This window comes from Musa acuminata, chromosome BXJ1-6 (assembly GCF_036884655.1).
Source record: "Musa acuminata AAA Group cultivar baxijiao chromosome BXJ1-6, Cavendish_Baxijiao_AAA, whole genome shotgun sequence".
Classification (NCBI taxonomy): Eukaryota; Viridiplantae; Streptophyta; class Magnoliopsida; order Zingiberales; family Musaceae; genus Musa; species Musa acuminata.
The window spans coordinates 38,041,425-38,060,990 of record NC_088332.1 but is presented as its reverse complement, the minus strand read 5'-3'; the positions used below and the strand labels follow the sequence as shown (position 1 = coordinate 38,060,990).

The window sequence follows — 19,566 nt, the reverse complement described above, 5'->3', positions numbered from 1 at the left end:
ACAGCTAAGAAAAAAAAAAGCAAACTATCAAAATGAACTTCCAAATTATTATTGTTTGACCAATTTACATGTTATTATTGTTTGCATCTGCATTTTCCACTTTATTTTGAGTTATAGCAAGCGCATTGTTCTACTCTTTAATTAAATTTGAAGAACTCATTTATCCATCTAATCATCCTTTAAGAAACTCTACTTGATTTTTGTTCTGATAGATTTTGTGACTTATCCTTAAATCCATGTAATTTTTTTTATTCCTAAATAATTACTAAAGGAAGGCCCGATTTAAAAACCCTCTACGGGCTAATATTTGAATTGTTCGATGAAATCATTTTTATTGATACTATGATAACTCTATTTATTTTTCGATATAATTTTGTTTCTTATTATGCATCTTATTTTTTATGAGAAACTTTTTTTAAATCTTTATGGTACTATTTATATTTAAGGCTTGAACTCAATTCAAACTCAACTCAAACCACGTCTAGCAAATATGTCTATCAATCGCCTCTACGAAGTACCTCAGTAATTGAAATGTATAGATATGCATGTATCCTCTCACTCTCTCAATCTGTGTTTCTCTTTGTTTTATTCTATTTAAACTTAAAAAGATTCGAAACCTAAAAAAATAAAAGGAAATAAAAAATCTTTTTGTCTCTGATAAGATGGATAAACGAATAGAGAAAAATTGCTTTTATCTCCATTTACTAACACGTTTAAATCACGTGACCTTTGATGGAGCACACAAAGGACTATGATGCTTGCGGACACGTGAGATTTGCTTAGTCACGTGAGATTTGGGTATCGACTCGAATTCAAAGAGAATGCTGACACGAGTTTCGTCTCTGAGTGAGCCGAACATGAACTTGGTTTGGTTCGACCATGTTCCGAAGGATTCAATTAAATCCGACCGTTGATTTAGATCCAATTGTTGATTCGTTTGCAGTTAACCGTTCGATTTGGACGTAACAAGTGCGTTTGGGTAAGTTGGGGTCGAAACATTTGAAGGCAGCAGCTAAAAATTGAAACCCTAAATCTTCTTACCCGGCTTTGGCCGATTCCCTCGCACCATTCTCGTATCGTCGTTCTCCGGGCTCTCCTCTGCTACGAGTCGACCTCCGCGGCTCGACTCCGCCATTGCTCCACCCCCATCTTCCTCCACATTCGCTGCCTACTCGTCTGCCCTTTTGCCGCTGCTGTTCCACGTTTGCTGTCCCTGGCGAGCGACGAAAGAGTGCCACTGGATTCCACGACAATGCGTTGCGGTTTAAGGGCTCGACGAGCATCTAACGAGCCGAACACGAGCTGTTCGAGCTAGGACTTATCTGGATTCTGTGCCTTTTTCGTTTGTTCTGAGTCCGACTAAAGTTTTGATCGTTTGAGGCCAGTTCTCTCCATTCGACTTCGACCATGTCGACCCTGGAAATCGAAGCGCGGGAGTAAGTTCTCCTCTTTTCTTCTTTTATGAATTTTAACAGACTCCGCTCCGCTCTCAGTTGCTAATGATTGTTTTATTCGGTATGTATTAGAACCACTGATTTTGACCATGCTTCAGTGTGTAAAGAGTTAGGGAAAGTTGTAGTTGGTTAAAAAGGATTTATCTATTTATTTTTCGCCACGGACATAGAATTTGGAGAAAACCTAGAATTTGCAACCTAAGTAATCAGGATTCCTTCTCTGCTAGTAGGGGTATGACTGCATACATTGACCCTCCCATGCTTTGTGCTGCTGGCAGCCTCCTGCACTGTGCTGCTATAGGAAAGTGAAAAATATGACCTTAGTTTATGTTTTGTGTGCAAGATAGCACCTCTGTCACTCTTACCATCACGGAAGTTGGTGAACTATGATGGTAGGAGAGGTCTGCAAGGGGGTGGGGGGGTGGTATGTTGTTTTATTTGAGACGGAGAATGAATTTATCATACTGCTCGGATGAACTTATGAGTAGACTAATCTAGAATTCATATTAAACAAGCTTGCTGAGAGCCCCTTGAGGATATTGAGATGGTTCAGAAAAACAAATCATGTTAGCATACAATGATAACCTAAGACGGAAACTTGTTCTCAGAACTTCTTTGAGTAAACTGCAGTGTGATTTAATCTTTGGGTAATGGATATCGATGAAGCTTAGAAGAGAATACATCATTCATAACAGTGCTTTGGTGCTGTGCTCTTTTACTAAAGTTAGAGGATTGCTACCAAATGACTTATTTCCCTCGTGTTCCTGTTTCAACTTTTGCAGAAAGAAGAAAGTTGTTCGGTTGATCTCATGACAATCGCTGTTTACATGAATTTTCATTCTTGATGTATCTGTCCTTGTTAAATAATTAGAGTGTCTGAATTTACAATCAGTTAACTTTTGCTTTTGCAGTGTAATCAAAATAGTTCTACAGTTTTGCAAAGAAAATTCATTACACCAAACCTTCCAGACATTGCAGAGTGAGTGCCAAGTCTCATTAAATACAGTGGACAGCCTTGAAACATTTGTTGCAGATATTAATAGTGGAAGGTGGGATGCAATTTTACCTCAAGTGGCACAGCTTAAGCTTCCTAGAAAGAAATTGGAGGACCTCTATGAACAGGTTTGTATCTTCAAATCTATATGTATATGTGTTTCTTTCTTACTGATTTTTCTATTTTTTTTTTCTTTCTGTCCTCTTTTTGACATAATTTCTTTCAATATTAAATAAATCATCATTTCTTAGCTTTTGTCATTGACTTGTAAACAGAGTAGCAGTGAGATTGTTTTAAACAGGGTTTTTAATTTTGTACTGTACCATCTGGTACGGACGGTACATATCGGTCCGCTAGTAGACCGACATGTGGACCGCCCGCTACCGGGCGGTATCAGGTTTTTGGTCCCGTATCGGGCGATACAGGGCTGTACCAGGTGTTAATGATTGAAATTTCAATCGTTATCGACCTGTATCGGGCGTTATGTAGCAATTGCCGTCCAGCCAAGCGAACATGCCGTTCCCCTTTGGCACGACATTCTCCCAATGGTCGTTGTAGTGGTTGCCTTTAGCCCAGATGAGCACCCCATGGTTGGATATTACGTCGTTCCGTCACTCACCGACAATACTAGTTCTCAGTCCGCCACATGTACCGGTCGCAGCCCTCCTGTAGGATGCGCCACTAGCCACCCTCGTGATAGTCGCCATTGGAATACCACTTGCATTCGAACCTGTGCTCTCGGTCGGCGACACAGGAGCCGGGGTAGGTGTTGCCCTCCGACTCGGTGAAGGTCCCAAGCCTTCCATCTGGCCGGAACGGAGCTCGCCCATGAAAGTTGCGTTGGAGGACCACGAGAACTTTCCCGTTCCGGAAGCCTTCCCCCTCTTCCACTCCACCTCATGCATGCACCAGTTGGCCCCAAGGCACTTCGCTCGTCGGTGGGGGGAGTTCTTCTCCTCCATGTCCACGATCAGGTACAAAAACCCTAAGTTGCTTCGTGTTCTCCGCTCAGTATGCCTTGACGTACCGCTCGGTATGCCGGTACGTACCGTATCAAGCAAGGCTCAGTTCGTCGGTACGATACGAGATTAAAAACCTTGGTTTTTAACATTATTTTTTTTCTCTTGATCAAATATCTGCATGATTATACACCAAAAGTTTATTTTTTGTTTGATTTGGCGAACTTTGATGGGATTATTATTCGTGGACTTCCTCAAAATTTCTTGTTTACTTCCTCAAATTCCTCACATTTGTTTTCCATTGATTCATTTTTATTTTATTTGTTTGTTTGCACATTGAAGTCTCAAGCTGATTATATCATCCATTTTTATTTATCAGTTTGGAATTCTTTATGCATGCAATAATCTTCTAATTTTTGAAATAGTTGATTTTGTTTGTGAGAGTGGCTCTTACATTTAGTCATCTTCTGTGGTAGATTGTTCTGGAAATGATTGAGCTTCGGGAGTTGGACACTGCACGTGCCATTCTTAGACAAACTCAGGTTATGGGAGTAATGAAACAAGAGCAACCTGAGAGATACTTACGTCTTGAGCATCTCTTAGTCCGAACATACTTTGATCCCAATGAGGTTTGCATACATTATCTATTTATGATTTGCAATGATTTCTATCATTTGTTTCATTGATGAGCATCTTATGTGTGGGAACCCTTTAAAATGCGATTGTGTATTATCTTTTGGTTCTTAAGCTACTTTCTTGTGTGCATATTAAGTTTTTACTTCTGCAAAAAGAAAACAAAGGCGAGGAAAGTATCCAGGAAATTTATTATAATTATTTTCTTACCTGGTAAACTGATTGGAGCTTATGGAAAAGTTATAAATCACATCCTGAACAAGCTTATAACAGTGGACCATGGAGGTTCTTTTTGGTTAATAAAGGGGATGGTGGTAAGTATGCAACCAATTTTATAGTAGAAAATAAGAGAATTTTCCAAGTTTTATATATCTTTCGTAATACTAGACAATGATAAAGGTATTCTCTAGAATGTTTTAACTTGGTGCGTGCATCGACTGGTCCTAAGAGTTCCTATTTTGCATGTAGTAGCAGATTATATAATTCTGAATAAGGGAGTATAGGCACTCTCTCTTTTAAAGTAGCTGATGCTCCTTTTTTCATATTTTGGTTTTCAACATGTTGCTGGTAAAATATGGTATGAAAATTTGAGGTCCATGATAGATTCCTGATTTGGTACTGGAACAAGTGTCATCAAGAAATTAGCACATGCTTAGTATGCTGAAGGAAATGTCCTAAGTGCATCAATCAATGGATCAATATAGATGTCATGGGAATGTGCCAGAAGGATACAATGGGACCTTGCAACTTGTAAGCTGCCAGGGTGCAAATTCCTTTCCAGGGTTCCCACAAACAAAAGAAGAGCAAAATGTCTTTCTCTATCAGAATTTAGTGCTGTTAATAGAGCCAAATTGTACAGCCAGATGTTTGCATTAGAGTGTTCATCATCAATCTCCCTGAGCTAGCACTGCATCCCATTTGCACTGAGATAACCCACCTGTGCTCATGTCACTAGAATCACTTAAAGCCCACATGAGACAGTGAAACTGCCAGTGGAGCATGAGAAACAAAAAAAGAAAAAGAAAATTTTAACTGGTATAATTTTGCACAGATTCATGCGGACAATCAAATTGCCAACCACAAGAGTAAAGCCATTGTGGCAACTTGTTGAAGTTGCTTGGAAGATTGTATTGGCAAAGAGTTGAAGGTTTATCCATGAATGGATGAGTTAATTGTGTATTTAATGAAACCAAGCTGAGTTGGCATGGTGGTTCTAGTGCTATAGTTAAATTTTCCTGCCCAAGAATCAATGAATTTCAAATCCCATATCCTATTTAAAATCTTCTGTAATTCTCTTGAGCTTCCTCTATAACAATATCCTCTTAGATTTTGTCTTGATGGTTATTCTTTTACGATATAAATATTCATTTACTTTATTACTCATTTTGTTTGGCAGAAATTGATATCCTATAAAGTATAAACTCCACTTGGCTATTCTATTTTTAATTATGCACTCTTTCTGCCTTTTGACAGGCATATCAAGAGTCGACCAAGGAGAAGCGCCGTGCACAAATTGCTCAAGGTTTCATTTTAAGTTCTTAGCTACCTGTCCTATATATTTTGGTGTTATTTTCTTATGGATTAATTTTCTACTATCTGTTCTGTTAGAACCACTTTGTTAGGTTTTTTGTTTATAATTTATCTCCTAGGTTGGCTTTTGTTTAGATTTGTTATGACAGTTCTCACCATCTATGATGTAGGTGGTTATATATCCTATGAATTCTTGGATCATGTACACTAAATTTCTCTCTTTTGGAATTTACCTTTCAGCTCTTGCTGCTGAAGTTTCTGTTGTACCGCCATCACGATTGATGGCATTGATTGGTCAGGCTCTAAAGTGGCAGCAACACCAAGGTGCTACTTTGAATTTTACTTGAAATAGTCTAAACCTTATTGGCATTTGGTAATTTGACTCCCATGGCTGAAGCATATGTTTTCCTTTTATATTTCTCAGGATTGTTGCCACAAGGCACTCAATTTGACTTGTTCCGAGGAACTGCTGCAATGAAGCAAGATGAAGATGACATGTATCCGACGACCCTGGCACACCCAATAAAGGTATACTTTGAAGTTTGAACCATTTCATTGGTAAAGATCTGATCAAATGCTTCATGCGGCATACTTGACTGATATTTTTTGATTGATACAGAACAGTTTTTGTAAAGCCAATTTTTGGTGTGTTGCAATTACTTGATCCACTTAGCATGTTTTTGTTACCATTTTTTAACTTTTAACTATATAGATATGGACGTATGTAAAGAAATACGGATTGGTGAAAGCAAAGGTAGAAAAACCTTCTACTGCTGGGGCAATAATTACTCATACTTTTTATTTCAAGTTCATTTTGAAGAAAAGCATCTTGCCTTTTTAACTCGTCCATTCAATTTATGTCTCTCTATATATAGGGAGAGATCAAAACATATATCTATCATGAGATATTGGTATATGTTATTCAGACACACATGCTTGTTGGTAATAAGGAAACTCTAGTCACCTAGGTACACATTTCAACAAGGTGCATCCTTTGTCAAAATCCTGAGGGCTCTTTTTATAGACAACCATTCAAAGTTAGTTATTCTAGTTAGCAGCTCCTGGTCACTAGGATGGGATATATTTGACATGGATCTTATTGAGGATAATAAACCCTACATGTATTTCTTCTATGTATATTTTGTGTTCATCTATATATGTATATATATAAAATAACATTTATAAGAATCATTCAACAATAGCAGATATGTTGCACATAATCTTGTTCCCATTTAATTCTATTGCTTTGATTCTATGATTGAAATCGACCTTATCTTGTCTAGTATGTGCATGAATTTGTTTCATATGCCATGCTCTTTTTTTTTTCACTGGGACCAATGTGATGGTTCTTGCCTGGTCACCCCTTACCTTTCACTGTAAATTTTTAATAGAGATTATCTATATTTTCATGGCAAGGCTATATGCAGACTTTCCTTTTTGAATGTTTAAGAAATTCTTCTGGATACGTACCAAATAATTAACTGGTTCATTGCAGTTCGGAAAGAAAAGTCACCCAGAATGTGCTCGATTTTCACCTGATGGTCAATTCTTAGTTTCATGCTCGGTTGATGGCTTTATTGAGGTAGGCGTCTGCTAGATTTTTCAGTTTCTGTTGCTATGGCATTGTGGACAACTGAATCTTTTTGTTATGCATTTTGTTTAGGTTTGGGATTATATTAGTGGGAAGCTCAAGAAGGATCTGCAGTATCAGGCTGATGTGAGTAAGCTGTTGCTGAATTGTCACAGCTAGGAAAATTATTCCTCTTTTTTTCAGAAGAGAGAAGGAAGATTATAATGAACAGATTTTGTTTCCTCCTTTTTCTTTTTCCCAACCATGATCTTTATATTTGGCCATGTTGAAGCTGATTTGATCTGTGGTTGTCATATCTCTCCTGTTTAATTTAGTTCTTGTTTTGGAATTATAATTAGCTGATTACATACTAAAATTTGTATTCCCAATATCTTACCAGAAAAAACCTAAAAATATGGTTCTAATTGTAGCCTAACTAAAAGATACTTGTTACTTATCTGGCAATCCCTTAAAAAAAGTACTAATAAAATTAATAATGAAAATTTTAGAAAAATATGGAGTAGAACTAATGATGATTGACTAGACCCAACCGTAATATTAACTCAACTGGGGCCCATCTTAATCAATAGACTTAATCTATCTTTTATTAAACCCAATCTTTATTCACTTCTTTTACATGGATACCATCTCAGTATTAGTTCTTTGTTGCAAAGTCTTCTTTGAGTTGGCTAGATTGGTAGATTAGGTATTGATCTTTATGGTAGTAGGTATTAATCATTATGGTAGACCATGATGACATTCTGCTCTTGTATCACCCCAATGCAATAAATGTCATTAAGATGAGGGACGCAGAAGATGTGGTAGTGGGCAATAGGGCATTATAAGCTGAAATAATTTCACAAAAGTTATGGGAAGAGAAGAGCGATGGCTATTATGATTTTATATAAATTTTCTAGAAGATGAAAAAAAAGAAATCGAAGATTACAATCAATCGATTTTTTATTTCTTTTTTTCTTTTCCCAACTATAATGTTCATTATTCAGTGTATCAAATGATTAGTTGTTTAATTATCACAAAATCTGTCTTGTTCAATTCTTATGTGTATTTTGGGACATCAATTAATTACATACAAAAAATCGATTCAACTGGTCGCACCAGTAAAGACCAGTTGGTATGTACCAGTCATACTTGTATTTGATTCTGACAAAGGAAACAAAATGCACGGCCAATAGGAAGCACATGCAGAGGTCTTGCTTGAATTTACTAGTAATTTTAAAATGTCATTGTCATCCATAGCTTATGAGTGCTTTTTCCGTAATAAATTGATAACTGAAGTTTACCATTCTTGTAAGTATCTTAGTGCTACACCATTTTGGTGCGTGTACGACGTAGTGACATACAGTTACATCTTTGATATGGTGATGAGTTGGTTTATAAATTTGAATCACATAGATACCAAGTTAGTTTATTGTTAAGTCTGAATCAGATTAATTGCATCTTACCCTGTATGCTTATTTAAGATTCATGATACATAAATCAACATCATGTTTCTGAAATAATTGACATTTTGTTAATACATAAATCAGATTAATTGCATCTTACCCTGAATGCTTATTTAATGCCCAATGAATCACTGGTTTCTCTTTTTTTGACATTATGTTACATTAGTGTTCATAAACAATTTATCTTTTGTATGACATGATATTAAAATTTAGGTTGTGCCGCTATGTATCTGCTGACTGCTGCCTTACTGAACCTGCTGCAGGATGCTTTTATGATGCACGATGATGCTGTACTTTGTGTTGATTTTAGCCGAGATTCAGAAATGCTGGCTTCTGGATCACAGGATGGAAAAATTAAGGTATAGTATATCAACCATGTATGTGCCTTCTGTATGCTTGTTACGTAAAATTTTGTTAATATTGTTGTTGGTAAACTACCCCGATGACTCTAATCTAACTATTGAACTACTTTTTGCGTGAAATAGATTATCTTTCCCCCTTTTGGTTTTTCATCTTCTTTATAATTTTTTTTGTATAAACAGTCATTGTCTCTATTGGACTTATTGTGGAACATTTTATATGTTTGGTTTAGTTTTTGATGATTTTTACCCACAAGTGAACTTTTTTATAATGGACGCTTACATGTGAATGTTATGGCTTTTGTTTGGAACCATAGTATTTGTTTCAGCAAAGCTTCTCTTTTGCTTAAGGCTATTAACCCGTAACATATTTTCTGTATCAATGACCAACTCGAACCATACTCGGTCCTGCAAAAGATGGATGAGGCCCCTGGGTTAGATCTTATAATTGAACAGAACACCATTTTTAAAACCTTTATTTGACTTTTGGCAGCACTACAATATTTTAATGTAAAATATTGTTACATACCGCTTAAAAATTGAAAATAATGTATATCCCTTGAAAAGTTTAAAATTATTTATTTTAACCAAATAAACATATAACATAAATTTTTTTAAGACATACAAAAAAGAAACCCTTAGTTTACAGAATGTACTACTATAAAAAAATTACATTGCTCAAATAAAATATTCTAAGTTCAAATTCTCTGAATTCGATTATGCTTTGAAATATGTTGCAGCTTGGGTTCTATACTCCAATTAATCAGAAAAGCAATTATCTCCAGTATATGTGACTCTCTTCCGTAAAGGGCAAGTGCCAAACAGGGACCATGTTGTCATGATGTTGTGAATGTGCACTCTTTCCCTTCTCTCCTTATTTTAGTATATCAAATAGGTTGGAATTGATCAAATCTAGCAGCTTCAGTTGAGCTGAATGGTTTATGGCAGTAAGACTGAAAAACCAGCAAAAATTAGATCAACCTTGCATGAAAGATGGGGCACATTTGTATGGCCAACATCACAAATTATGATTGTAGTAGTGGTAGTAAAGAAATTGAGTTACTTGGACAAAGCTGCTGCAAAAATGAACTTCTACATTGCATTGTCCGACTTATTTGCATGTTTTCATTTTCTTTCTCAATTTTTGATTGTCTGTTCAGCGACTTCATTTATTTTCCTAATTGCAACATGCCTTCTATTAACTTATGGACTTCATCGTTTTTCTTCAGTTGGTTCTTGAAATGGTCAACCATATGTTTAATTGTGGTTGCTGTATGATTTCTTTTTGTTGCTGTTGATAATTTTGATGATTTCTTTTTCTCAGGTTTGGCGTATTAGAACAGGTCAGTGCTTGCGACGCCTTGAGCGTGCACATTCGCAAGGTGTAACCAGTCTTGTGTTTTCTCGCGACAGTAGCCAGCTACTAAGCACATCCTTTGACACGACAGCAAGGTGTTCTTAAATCCAGAACAGCTTTTATCAGCTTATGTTTTGTCAGAATGTATATTTAATTCTTTGTTATGGCTATTATGCATTCTGGCTAGTTCATATCTTCAAGATATCATGTAGTAATTTGAATCATTTCCCTAACAGTTCTCCAAGTTATTTTTCCCTTTCATCTGTGGACAAGTAGCAATTGGCTGAAGCAAATTTGCTCTAGCAAAAGAAGTCGACCATATGTGATTTTTTGTTCAACTGCTTGTTGGAGTGTTCCTTGAAATGGCAAGGATTTTAAGAAATGGCTAGAAATTTATGAGTTGCCTTCAGGAAGGGAATCTCGAGTGTATTTGCTTAGAGCCACAATACCAAGGTTCAATTTATGGTACTTGAGTCAAGCAAAAAACAACAGTTTGCAATGTGCACATCAAATTTCTTCCAAGTTTGTAATAAATTCATTTTGATAATTATTTTGAGACCCTAAGCTTTTTAGTTGGTGCAACATCCATAGATAATACTTTTTTATTGTATATGTTATGTTGTGTTGACATTTGAAGTCTAGGGTATAGTGAGTTCTTGGATTCTTAATTGCATGAGCCTATATTCCTTACGGAAATGGAAGTTATCCTTCCTGCTATTTCATCTTTTAGGGGTTGCTGCAAGCCTGCAAGTGCTTCCCTTGCTTAGTATATTTGCTATAAAGTCAGCATATAGGAAATTGATTGGTGGTCAAGAGCTATTTGTAAAAGATTCAGACTGTTGATCATATCTGATGTTTCTTATAAGTAGATCTATTTTGATGCTATGGTTTGGAAGCTATGTTGTTGTAGGAGGGGAAAGAGAAACACAATATGACATTCAGGGTGCTCGTGAAGAAGTATAGAAACTGGAGATAGTGAATGTATAACCGTTAATAGGTTGACTTTATGTAAAAGTTGCAGCCTTTTTCTCTCTAAATATTTCTGATGGTCAGTAGAGTCTCTTTTTATTTTCTCCTCTTTACAATCAATGTCAATTACGAATGTGGGATTGCAAAAAATAACTTGTCAATTCCAATCCTTTGGTTAATATTATTGAATCCTATGATAGAAACCTTAAAAAATAACTTGTCATTTTCAGTCCTTTGGTTAATATTATTGAATCCTATGATAGAAACTAAGGTTAAATATGATGGTTTTTGTGATTTAAGCAGTGATTTAAAAAGCGCTAGGCGCCAAGGTTCACAAACGCCCGAGGCGCTAGGCGCTCGTCCAGGCGCTCGCCCGAGCGAAGCGAGGCGCTAAATTATAAAAATATATAATATAATTATTTATAATTATCTAAATTATAAAAATATATAATATAATTATAACAATAATTTCAAATAAATAAAAATTAACAACATTAAAATCAAAATAATGTATTATTAATCTATTAACAGAAAATTAATCATTTCAAAATTCAAATAGACTTAATATTAAGAGTATACTGAGCCTGATGGAGAAACGAGGAAGCAGCGGCGAGCGGCAGCGGGAAAGGGAAAGGGAAAGGGAGCGGAAGGCGCGAGCAGCGGGAGGACTTGAGGGAGGCGCGAGCAGCGGGAAGGCTCGCGGGAGGCGCGAGCAGCGGGAAGGCTCGCGGGAGGCGCGAGCAGCGGAAGGGCTCGCGGGAGGCGTGAGCAGCGGGAGGGCTCCAGGGAGGCGCGAGCAGCGGGAGGGCTCGCAGGAGGCGCGAGCAGTGGCAGCGAGCGACGAGATCGCGATCGGGATCGAGATCGAGAGCGGCAGCAGGTTAGTGTTGGGTTAGGGTTAGGGTTGGGGTTATATCGGTTTAGTTGGTTCGATTGAACCAACTAACAACCGAACCAGACCTAAAATTCTGGTTTGGTCGCCTTGGTTTACCCAGGCGCTCGCCCGAAGCGCCCAGCGCCTGGGCTCGGGCGAGCGCCCAGGCGGCGCCTGTTTGAAGCGCGCCGCCTGGGACATTAGCGAGGCACTCGGGCCTCGCCTTGCCTCGCCCGAGCGCCTAGGCGAGCGCCCGAGCGCCTTTTGCAATCACTGGATTTAAGGTATTTATGATTGAATTACTACTGGTATCAAGATATTAGAAAGTGACATATTTCCAACTGCGTTCCACCAAATATTGAATTTACATGTATTTTTTTTTCAATTATGATGGATGAAGTTTCTATGCCTAGTCTTATTAATGTTCCTGAATCTAATTGCATGTTTACAATAACTTAACCAGGATTGAGGGCTTTGTTTGAGGGGTTTACTCTCCAAGCTTTCCATGATTTTTGCTGTGTTGCATCACATAGCCACATCTGTGTAAAGCTGCTAAATCCTTTCAAGAGCCACACAGATTAATATATAACAAAGTCTTCCATTGCGATTCTATTAATAGAGCTAAACTAGTCAGATGTCAGGCTAACATTTGTGCATAGACTCAGTATTTTTTATTCAACTAAGGTTCGTGAGATTATGTTAATCAGTCATTGTCTCAGCTGCAACATGGGTTTATTGTTCAATGTGAATGAGACAAATTCTATGTTTTGTCCAATCTCGCATAATAAGTTATACTTTTATTTCTTATATTTTTTATCTGGGGTCTTCTATAATCAGAGCTTCTTTTATTCCTTCAAAGGAAGAAATTTCTTACATTTCTTATCCATTATTAAAATTTGTAAATTTGTTTCTGGACAATGGTAGAATCCATGGCCTGAAGTCTGGGAAGCTGTTAAAAGAATTCAGAGGCCACACATCTTATGTAAATGATGCAATTTTCTCAAACGATGGCAGCCGTGCTATTACAGCCTCCAGTGATTGTACTGTAAAGGTACAAAAAGTATTATTTTTCAACTCTTGGATGCACATATTTTTTTACTTTTTGCAATCTCATCTAGTATTTCATCAATTTTCTTTTGGCTAGGTGTGGGATGTGAAGAGTACAGATTGTTTACATACCTTCAAGCCACCACCTCCATTAAGGGTATTCTTAGATCTGCCTTTCTTCCTGTATTTAATTTTCAGCCAAAAATTTAATTGATCATAATTTGTAATATGTTCATCTGCACTTTCAGGGGGGTGATGCATCTGTGAACTCTGTTCATTTGTTTCCAAAAAATCCTGAGCACATTATAGTTTGCAATAAGACATCATCAGTATATATAATGACTCTTCAAGGACAGGTACATGTGCTCTTTGGCAAACCCTACTAGTTGGTAATGAAATTCCAAATATCTTTCTTTCATATCAGAGACAAATTTCTTAAGATCTTTTGTAAATTAATTGTTCATTTATGTTGCTATGTGATACGAGTAAATTTAGGAATGTTGTATGCATATTGAACTGGATAAGTTGTGTCAAAAATTTTGAAAGAAATATGTGACAATCTTTTTTTGCTTTCTTTAATGAAGAAATATGTGACAAAGAATTTGAAAGCATGAGTTTTCATGCCCTATGCAAACTTTGGCAAAGTGCTAAAAATGCAAATTTGGTAAAAGTTTTGTTTGAACTCTTATGATTCTATATAAAATGAGCAGTATAAACACATGCCTTATTAATTGTACTTATAAATTACAAATGTAAGATATGATCATATACAATATGAAAATTGTAGACACACAAAGCACATTAAAGAGTTTACAAGTTATTTCTCATAGAAGTTTACTAAACAATTAAGATATACAACACCGAGAACTTGATATAAGGGCCCTGACTCCAAAAGTTTTGACTGAAGACAATCAGGTCTTTAATAAAAGCAACTGTCCCATAATTTATAGAACCAAGCTTTCTGGTCACGAAGTGTCTATTTGCATCCACTTTTTCAAAATTTGAATGCCTATGGTGAGAATTCAAGCAAATAAATTGACATTCAAGAAAATGGTGATTCTGAGATGTCAAAATAGAATATTACTTGCAATTCCACATTGGTTGTTATAAGAACACTTAAGGGTGCCCTAATTTTTTTGATGATCCTTTTTAGAAACATTAATACCACTGAAGTGTTTTGGTAGTGCAAACCCGTGTTCTAATTTTACAACCTGCAAGAGCACCATCCTCCCCGACATTGCAGCTAATTTCATTATTTTTCATTGTCATGTTACAAATATGACAACTGACCAAATATGCTGTTATATACTGACCCAAATGCTGGGAACTGCAACACATTGAAGCATTTGCAATAAAGCATGCATATCAGACATATGTAGTTGTTGGTCAGTAATATTCTATATTTCTTACAATTTTCATTGGCTCGGTCTTTTTGAATGTTAACTTGTAATATATCTAAAGAAGAGTTTATTATCCTGACCCAAATGCTGGGAACTGCAACACATTGAAGCATTTGCAATAAAGCATGCATATCAGGCATATGTAGTTGTTGGTCTACAATATTCTATATTTCTTACAATGTTCATTGGCTCGGTCTTTTTGAATGTTAACTTGTAATATATCTAAAGAAGAGTTTATTGGTTCTCTTGCAGGTAGTAAAAAGCTTCTCTTCTGGGAAGAGAGAAGGTGGAGATTTTGTTGCAGCTTGTGTTTCCCCAAAAGGAGAATGGATCTACTGTGTTGGTGAAGACATGTATGGGAAACTTTTCTTTTGCAGCTTTCTATTCTTTCTTGTTTGTACTTTGTCATTTGCTTTTCTCAGTAATAGATCTAGTTGCCTTTTTGTTACCTAAATTGAACTATTCCACTGCCTAATCTGATGTACCAGTAGAGTAGTTGAGAATACATGTGGATATGTACCTAGGGCCTGACCATCCATGCACAGTGTTTAATTTTAGATGCATTACATGTTGATATGCTATGCACTAATGCGTATGAATTAGATGATATCATGATATAATGAATTTATATAGGCATGTCTCTGTGTATGTTATTTTTCATCGGTCCATGGCTAAATTTGTAAATGAGGTATTTGGATTAAAAAATTTGAAAAGCTTTCTTTCTCTCTCTCTCTGTATATATATATATATATATATGTATATTAGTCACAATGTGCTTGATGTGCGTATAGATGCACAAGCATACACTACCAATATATGCTATTTTTCATCGGTACACGACCAAATTTGTAAATGAGGTATTTTAATTAAAATTTTTGAAAAGCTTTGGCTATATATATATATATATATATATATATATGTATATATATATACATACACATATATATATAGTCACAATGTGCTTGATGTGCATATAGATGCTCAAGCATACATTACCAATATATATATTTTATGTAAAGACTTGCACTTTTGTACATACCTGCAACTGTGCCACCTGTAAGATTCGATGCAGCAAATGGCCTGGTTGCAAGTCTTTGGTCGTGTTGAAGTACACTTATACATGGGAGTACATTTACAACTAATGCACTACCCTTTGCAAGTACACTAGTGATTTATTTGCCTACAAGTAAAGCAGGAAGTAGTGTAGCAGTTTGCAAATGTATGTTCAGGTAACAGGATGCTTTACAAGAAACCAAGCACTTGCAATAGAGACACTTGAGACACATGCAATCTACTGGAAATTGTAATAGTAGCCAACCAAACAGCTGTAATTACAATCATTATTACAACATTTGCAGTTGCATTGCAATTGTGTTTTGCAGGCATTGTAGGCATGGCAATCATATAGTGTACATAATATCCTTAAGTCCCTTTAGCTACATATACATTCATCAAAGAGATGTGCATGGATGAAGATGTTTTAGTGTTCTAGATTTGTGTGGATAATATGAGTGCTATCTCCACATATGCAAACAAATAAACCATGAAAGATCTTGCGCAACCTGTAACCATCTTAATTGTTGGTTTTTCTATTTTTGCTGCTTAATGTTGTATGGTTATCTTAAAACTTATTTGAGACAGACAGTAGTGGCCTTTGTTTGCCTTTTCTTTCACATCAACTCATCTAATGATGTATGAAAATTCTGCATACTGCATTATCCCTTGCCATTTGGCATTGTTGAATGCTTTTAAGTAATATTTCATTCACTTTTTGTTACTTGGCTCTTATATGGTTAAGTCCATAGAATATTTGAAATTAATTTGGTATTTGATGTCTTGGTTTGTTTTAATAATCTGCAGGAATATGTATTGTTTCAGCCACCAGTCCGGTAAGCTGGAACACTTGATGAAGGTTAGTGATGTTGGTCTATGCTGTTTAGTAGGTTTAGCAGTCATGTTGTGCACAATTTTCTTCTTTTTGTTATGCAAAAGATCAGTCAAGTATCATTTGCAACATTCAAGCTAGAAAATAAGCTCTGATTGGTTTCCAGATCATGAGAAAATGATGGTATCTCATCTCTGTTCGTATCTGTAGACTGGAAGTTATGGAAAGGTTAATAAGGAGATTTTAGAAGATTATTATGGTCAAGTCAGTTTGTTCCATAAATACCAAGAAACTTCCAATTACTAGAGCAAATCCAGGTAGCCCGTAATCTTGGTCTGACTCACTATGCTAGGTCCCCTCTTTCTACCTACTACCCTAGTAATATCTCTCCACTACCCCTGCACTTCTCCACCCTAGACTCATTATCCTTGGCTTCATTTCCCCCGCCTTTGATCTCCTCTCTTGTGACCATTGATCCAATATCTGGTCATATTCTTGTGCCATACTAAGATTTGAGCCTGTCTCAGCAACTCTAGCTCTGAAATTCTGGTTCCTTTGTCCCTACCTCTGCCTATATGTAGCTTTTGCATTATAATTCGATTATGGTTTAACTTATTGGCAAACCTTATTATTATTACTTATCCTAGCTAATATAAAATGGAAGGAAGCTAATTTCATGACAATATATTTTAAGCACATGAAAAAAGAAAAGCATTTAAATGAGTTAAAACTTAAAAGGTATCATTAGAATCAGTTGCTCAAGCTCCAGTTCTCCATGCAATAAGACAAATTCCTTCCAGTAACTATACAATATGTGCAGTCAAGTGCCATGTTATATCTCCCTTTCCTAGGAGTTAAGAACTACATAAAACCATACCATGAAAGCATCTGATATGTATTAGATTATCTGCAGACTTTCTGCGTTTGATAAAAGTATCATACATGGATATTATATTGCATGTGTTAGAAGCTTACACATCTCTTAAATTTTGAGACATTTGAAACAAGATTAAAACATTGGAGAAAGAACAATCCTTGGTCTTCTACTCTTCTTAAGAAAGTTGAATCAGAATAATTCTGCTTTACTTTATCATCTTTTAGTAAAAAGTTCTGCCATATTTGTTGGCAGAAAATGAGCTTCGTCACTAGAATTTGGTGATATGCTCAGAAAGAAGTTATTTTCTGCCACGTTTCCCGAGAAAGAAAAGTATGTTGCGTTTTCAAACTGTAAGTGAAATAATAGTATACTGACCCCTTGCCAGACCCTGTTTGGCATGTCTGGGGTTTGCCCTTTATATTAAAAATTATTGACCCTACTCTGTTAGGTCAACAAAGTCTACATAAGATGAAAATACAGTAGAAAAATGAGAGGATTAAAGTGGATTTCCTTGTGATCTTTCTCATGACTATTCTTAGTATGATTTGTTTCACCAACTCTAATTATCGCCATCCTGAAAATCCATCTTTAACTTCAATTGTTTGTCTGTAACTTCTGTCAATTCAATAACCAATTATGGTACACCGTGATTTCCTTGTGATATTCTTACCTTTAGTTCCTCTTTCTGTTCTTTCCTGTTTGTGTGTCTTTCACTTGTTAATTGGATGAGTTTCCTTCAGGAATTATTAAATATCATGCAGTTACAGGAATCATTTTGAACTTTTTACTCGACCCCAGATCATTCACAACTTTTCTGGAACTTGGAATTTAACCTGACATGTCATGTTTTAAAATGCATATCTAAGGGTCAAAATTTCTAATTCCAGTTGATGAGGATGATCAAATTAATCATAGATTTGTGGACTCTTTCCTATGTCTTTGCTCGCAGGTTCATGACAAAGATGTGATTGGCGTAACTCATCACCCTCACAGAAATTTGGTCGTCACGTATGGTGAAGATTGTACATTGAAAATATGGAAACCTTGACACCCACAGTTTGTATGTTCATTCGGATGCTATTCTTAGCTTATGTATTTTCCATCATTGAGCAAAATCTTTGTAATCATCTTTTTGGTGACATCCGCAGTCTGTAGCATATTTTGAGTGATCTGCTCAATGAATAGAAAATTTATGAGATGTTCATCTCAATGGGTGTCAGAAGAAAATAGATTACACTTCCCAATGTTTACTTGCATGTTTTATTTCATGTGCAATATGTTCCAATGTCAAATTATTAATTAGCTGTCTAATTTTCCATGAATATTCACAAAATAACTGATGGTATGTCTATTATATTTAATAATTCACAAAATAACTGAATATTCACAAAATAACTGATAGTATGTCTATTATAATAATTATTTAATTATTATATTTAATTTTCCATGAATATTCACAATATATTTAATTTTCCATGTGCAATATGTTCCCTTAATATCTCATTAATCTTAGTACCTTCTTTTTTTTTTTTTATCGTTTGTCAAGTTATTATTGCCGTGTATCCATTTAAAGGAGAATCACTCAAGTATTTTAAAGCCTTCATAGCGACAGTGAAGAACAAAAAACAAAGATAAAAAAAACCATATATTTGAGACATAAATTTCATAGTTGTATATCTGACGAGTTTGAATTCTTTAAAATTATGAAACTGTATCCTATTTTCTTTTACCCCCTTCTCCTTGCAAGAAATATCTAAATTAAGTTTGAATTCTATTAGTTAGTCAATTTAAGAACATGTAGGTAAAATTTGTCAATAAGCCACAGATAGAATTCTTAGATGACAACAAATGGATTTTACTTGAATCGAATCAGGGGGTCCTTTATATCAATCAAGTTTGAGGTGGAAATGGTTGAGAGATGAGTTTAAGGTAGTCAAAATTCACTTATCATGGGCATATTTATGTGATGTGGTCACATTAGCACATAATTTACCAATCAACTTTGGGATCACTGCATATGGGATTCTCAAGTAATTAAGTCTAATCTCAATTATTAGTGCGTTGATGTGGTCAACTCTAAATCGTTGCTGATGATAATTTGCACTAAGTTGTGACCAAAGATATCAATCACCTGTGGTTTCATATCATGCAACCGACATCCACAGTACCCCTAAGGCTTGCATTGAATACACACA

The 19,566-nt window shown here is 35.9% G+C and overlaps 1 protein-coding gene across 1 annotated transcript; it reads left to right on the top strand.

Annotated features, from left to right (window-relative positions):
* Positions 1–1,025: 1,025 nt before the first annotated feature.
* On the top strand, positions 1,026–18,639 carry LOC135676832 (suppressor of mec-8 and unc-52 protein homolog 1-like). The gene is made up of 16 exons (XM_065188443.1): positions 1,026–1,436; positions 2,366–2,576; positions 3,884–4,036; positions 5,514–5,562; positions 5,811–5,894; positions 5,995–6,098; positions 7,066–7,152; positions 7,234–7,287; positions 8,867–8,962; positions 10,287–10,414; positions 13,087–13,213; positions 13,307–13,366; positions 13,458–13,565; positions 14,862–14,962; positions 16,470–16,521; positions 18,321–18,639. The coding sequence occupies exons 1-16, from the start codon at positions 1,408–1,410 to the stop codon at positions 18,417–18,419; spliced, it is 1,542 nt and encodes a 513-aa protein (XP_065044515.1). The 5' UTR covers positions 1,026–1,407; the 3' UTR covers positions 18,420–18,639.
* The last annotated feature ends 927 nt before the right edge of the window (positions 18,640–19,566 follow it).

Bases quoted from the DNA above. Each gene is read 5' to 3' on its own strand.
- LOC135676832 (XM_065188443.1), top strand. From the start codon at position 1,408: ATGTCGACCCTGGAAATCGAAGCGCGGGA. The intron at 6,099-7,065 runs GTATACTTTGAA...GGTTCATTGCAG, and splicing joins CCCTGGCACACCCAATAAAG to TTCGGAAAGAAAAGTCACCC. The intron at 7,153-7,233 runs GTAGGCGTCTGC...CATTTTGTTTAG, and splicing joins CGGTTGATGGCTTTATTGAG to GTTTGGGATTATATTAGTGG.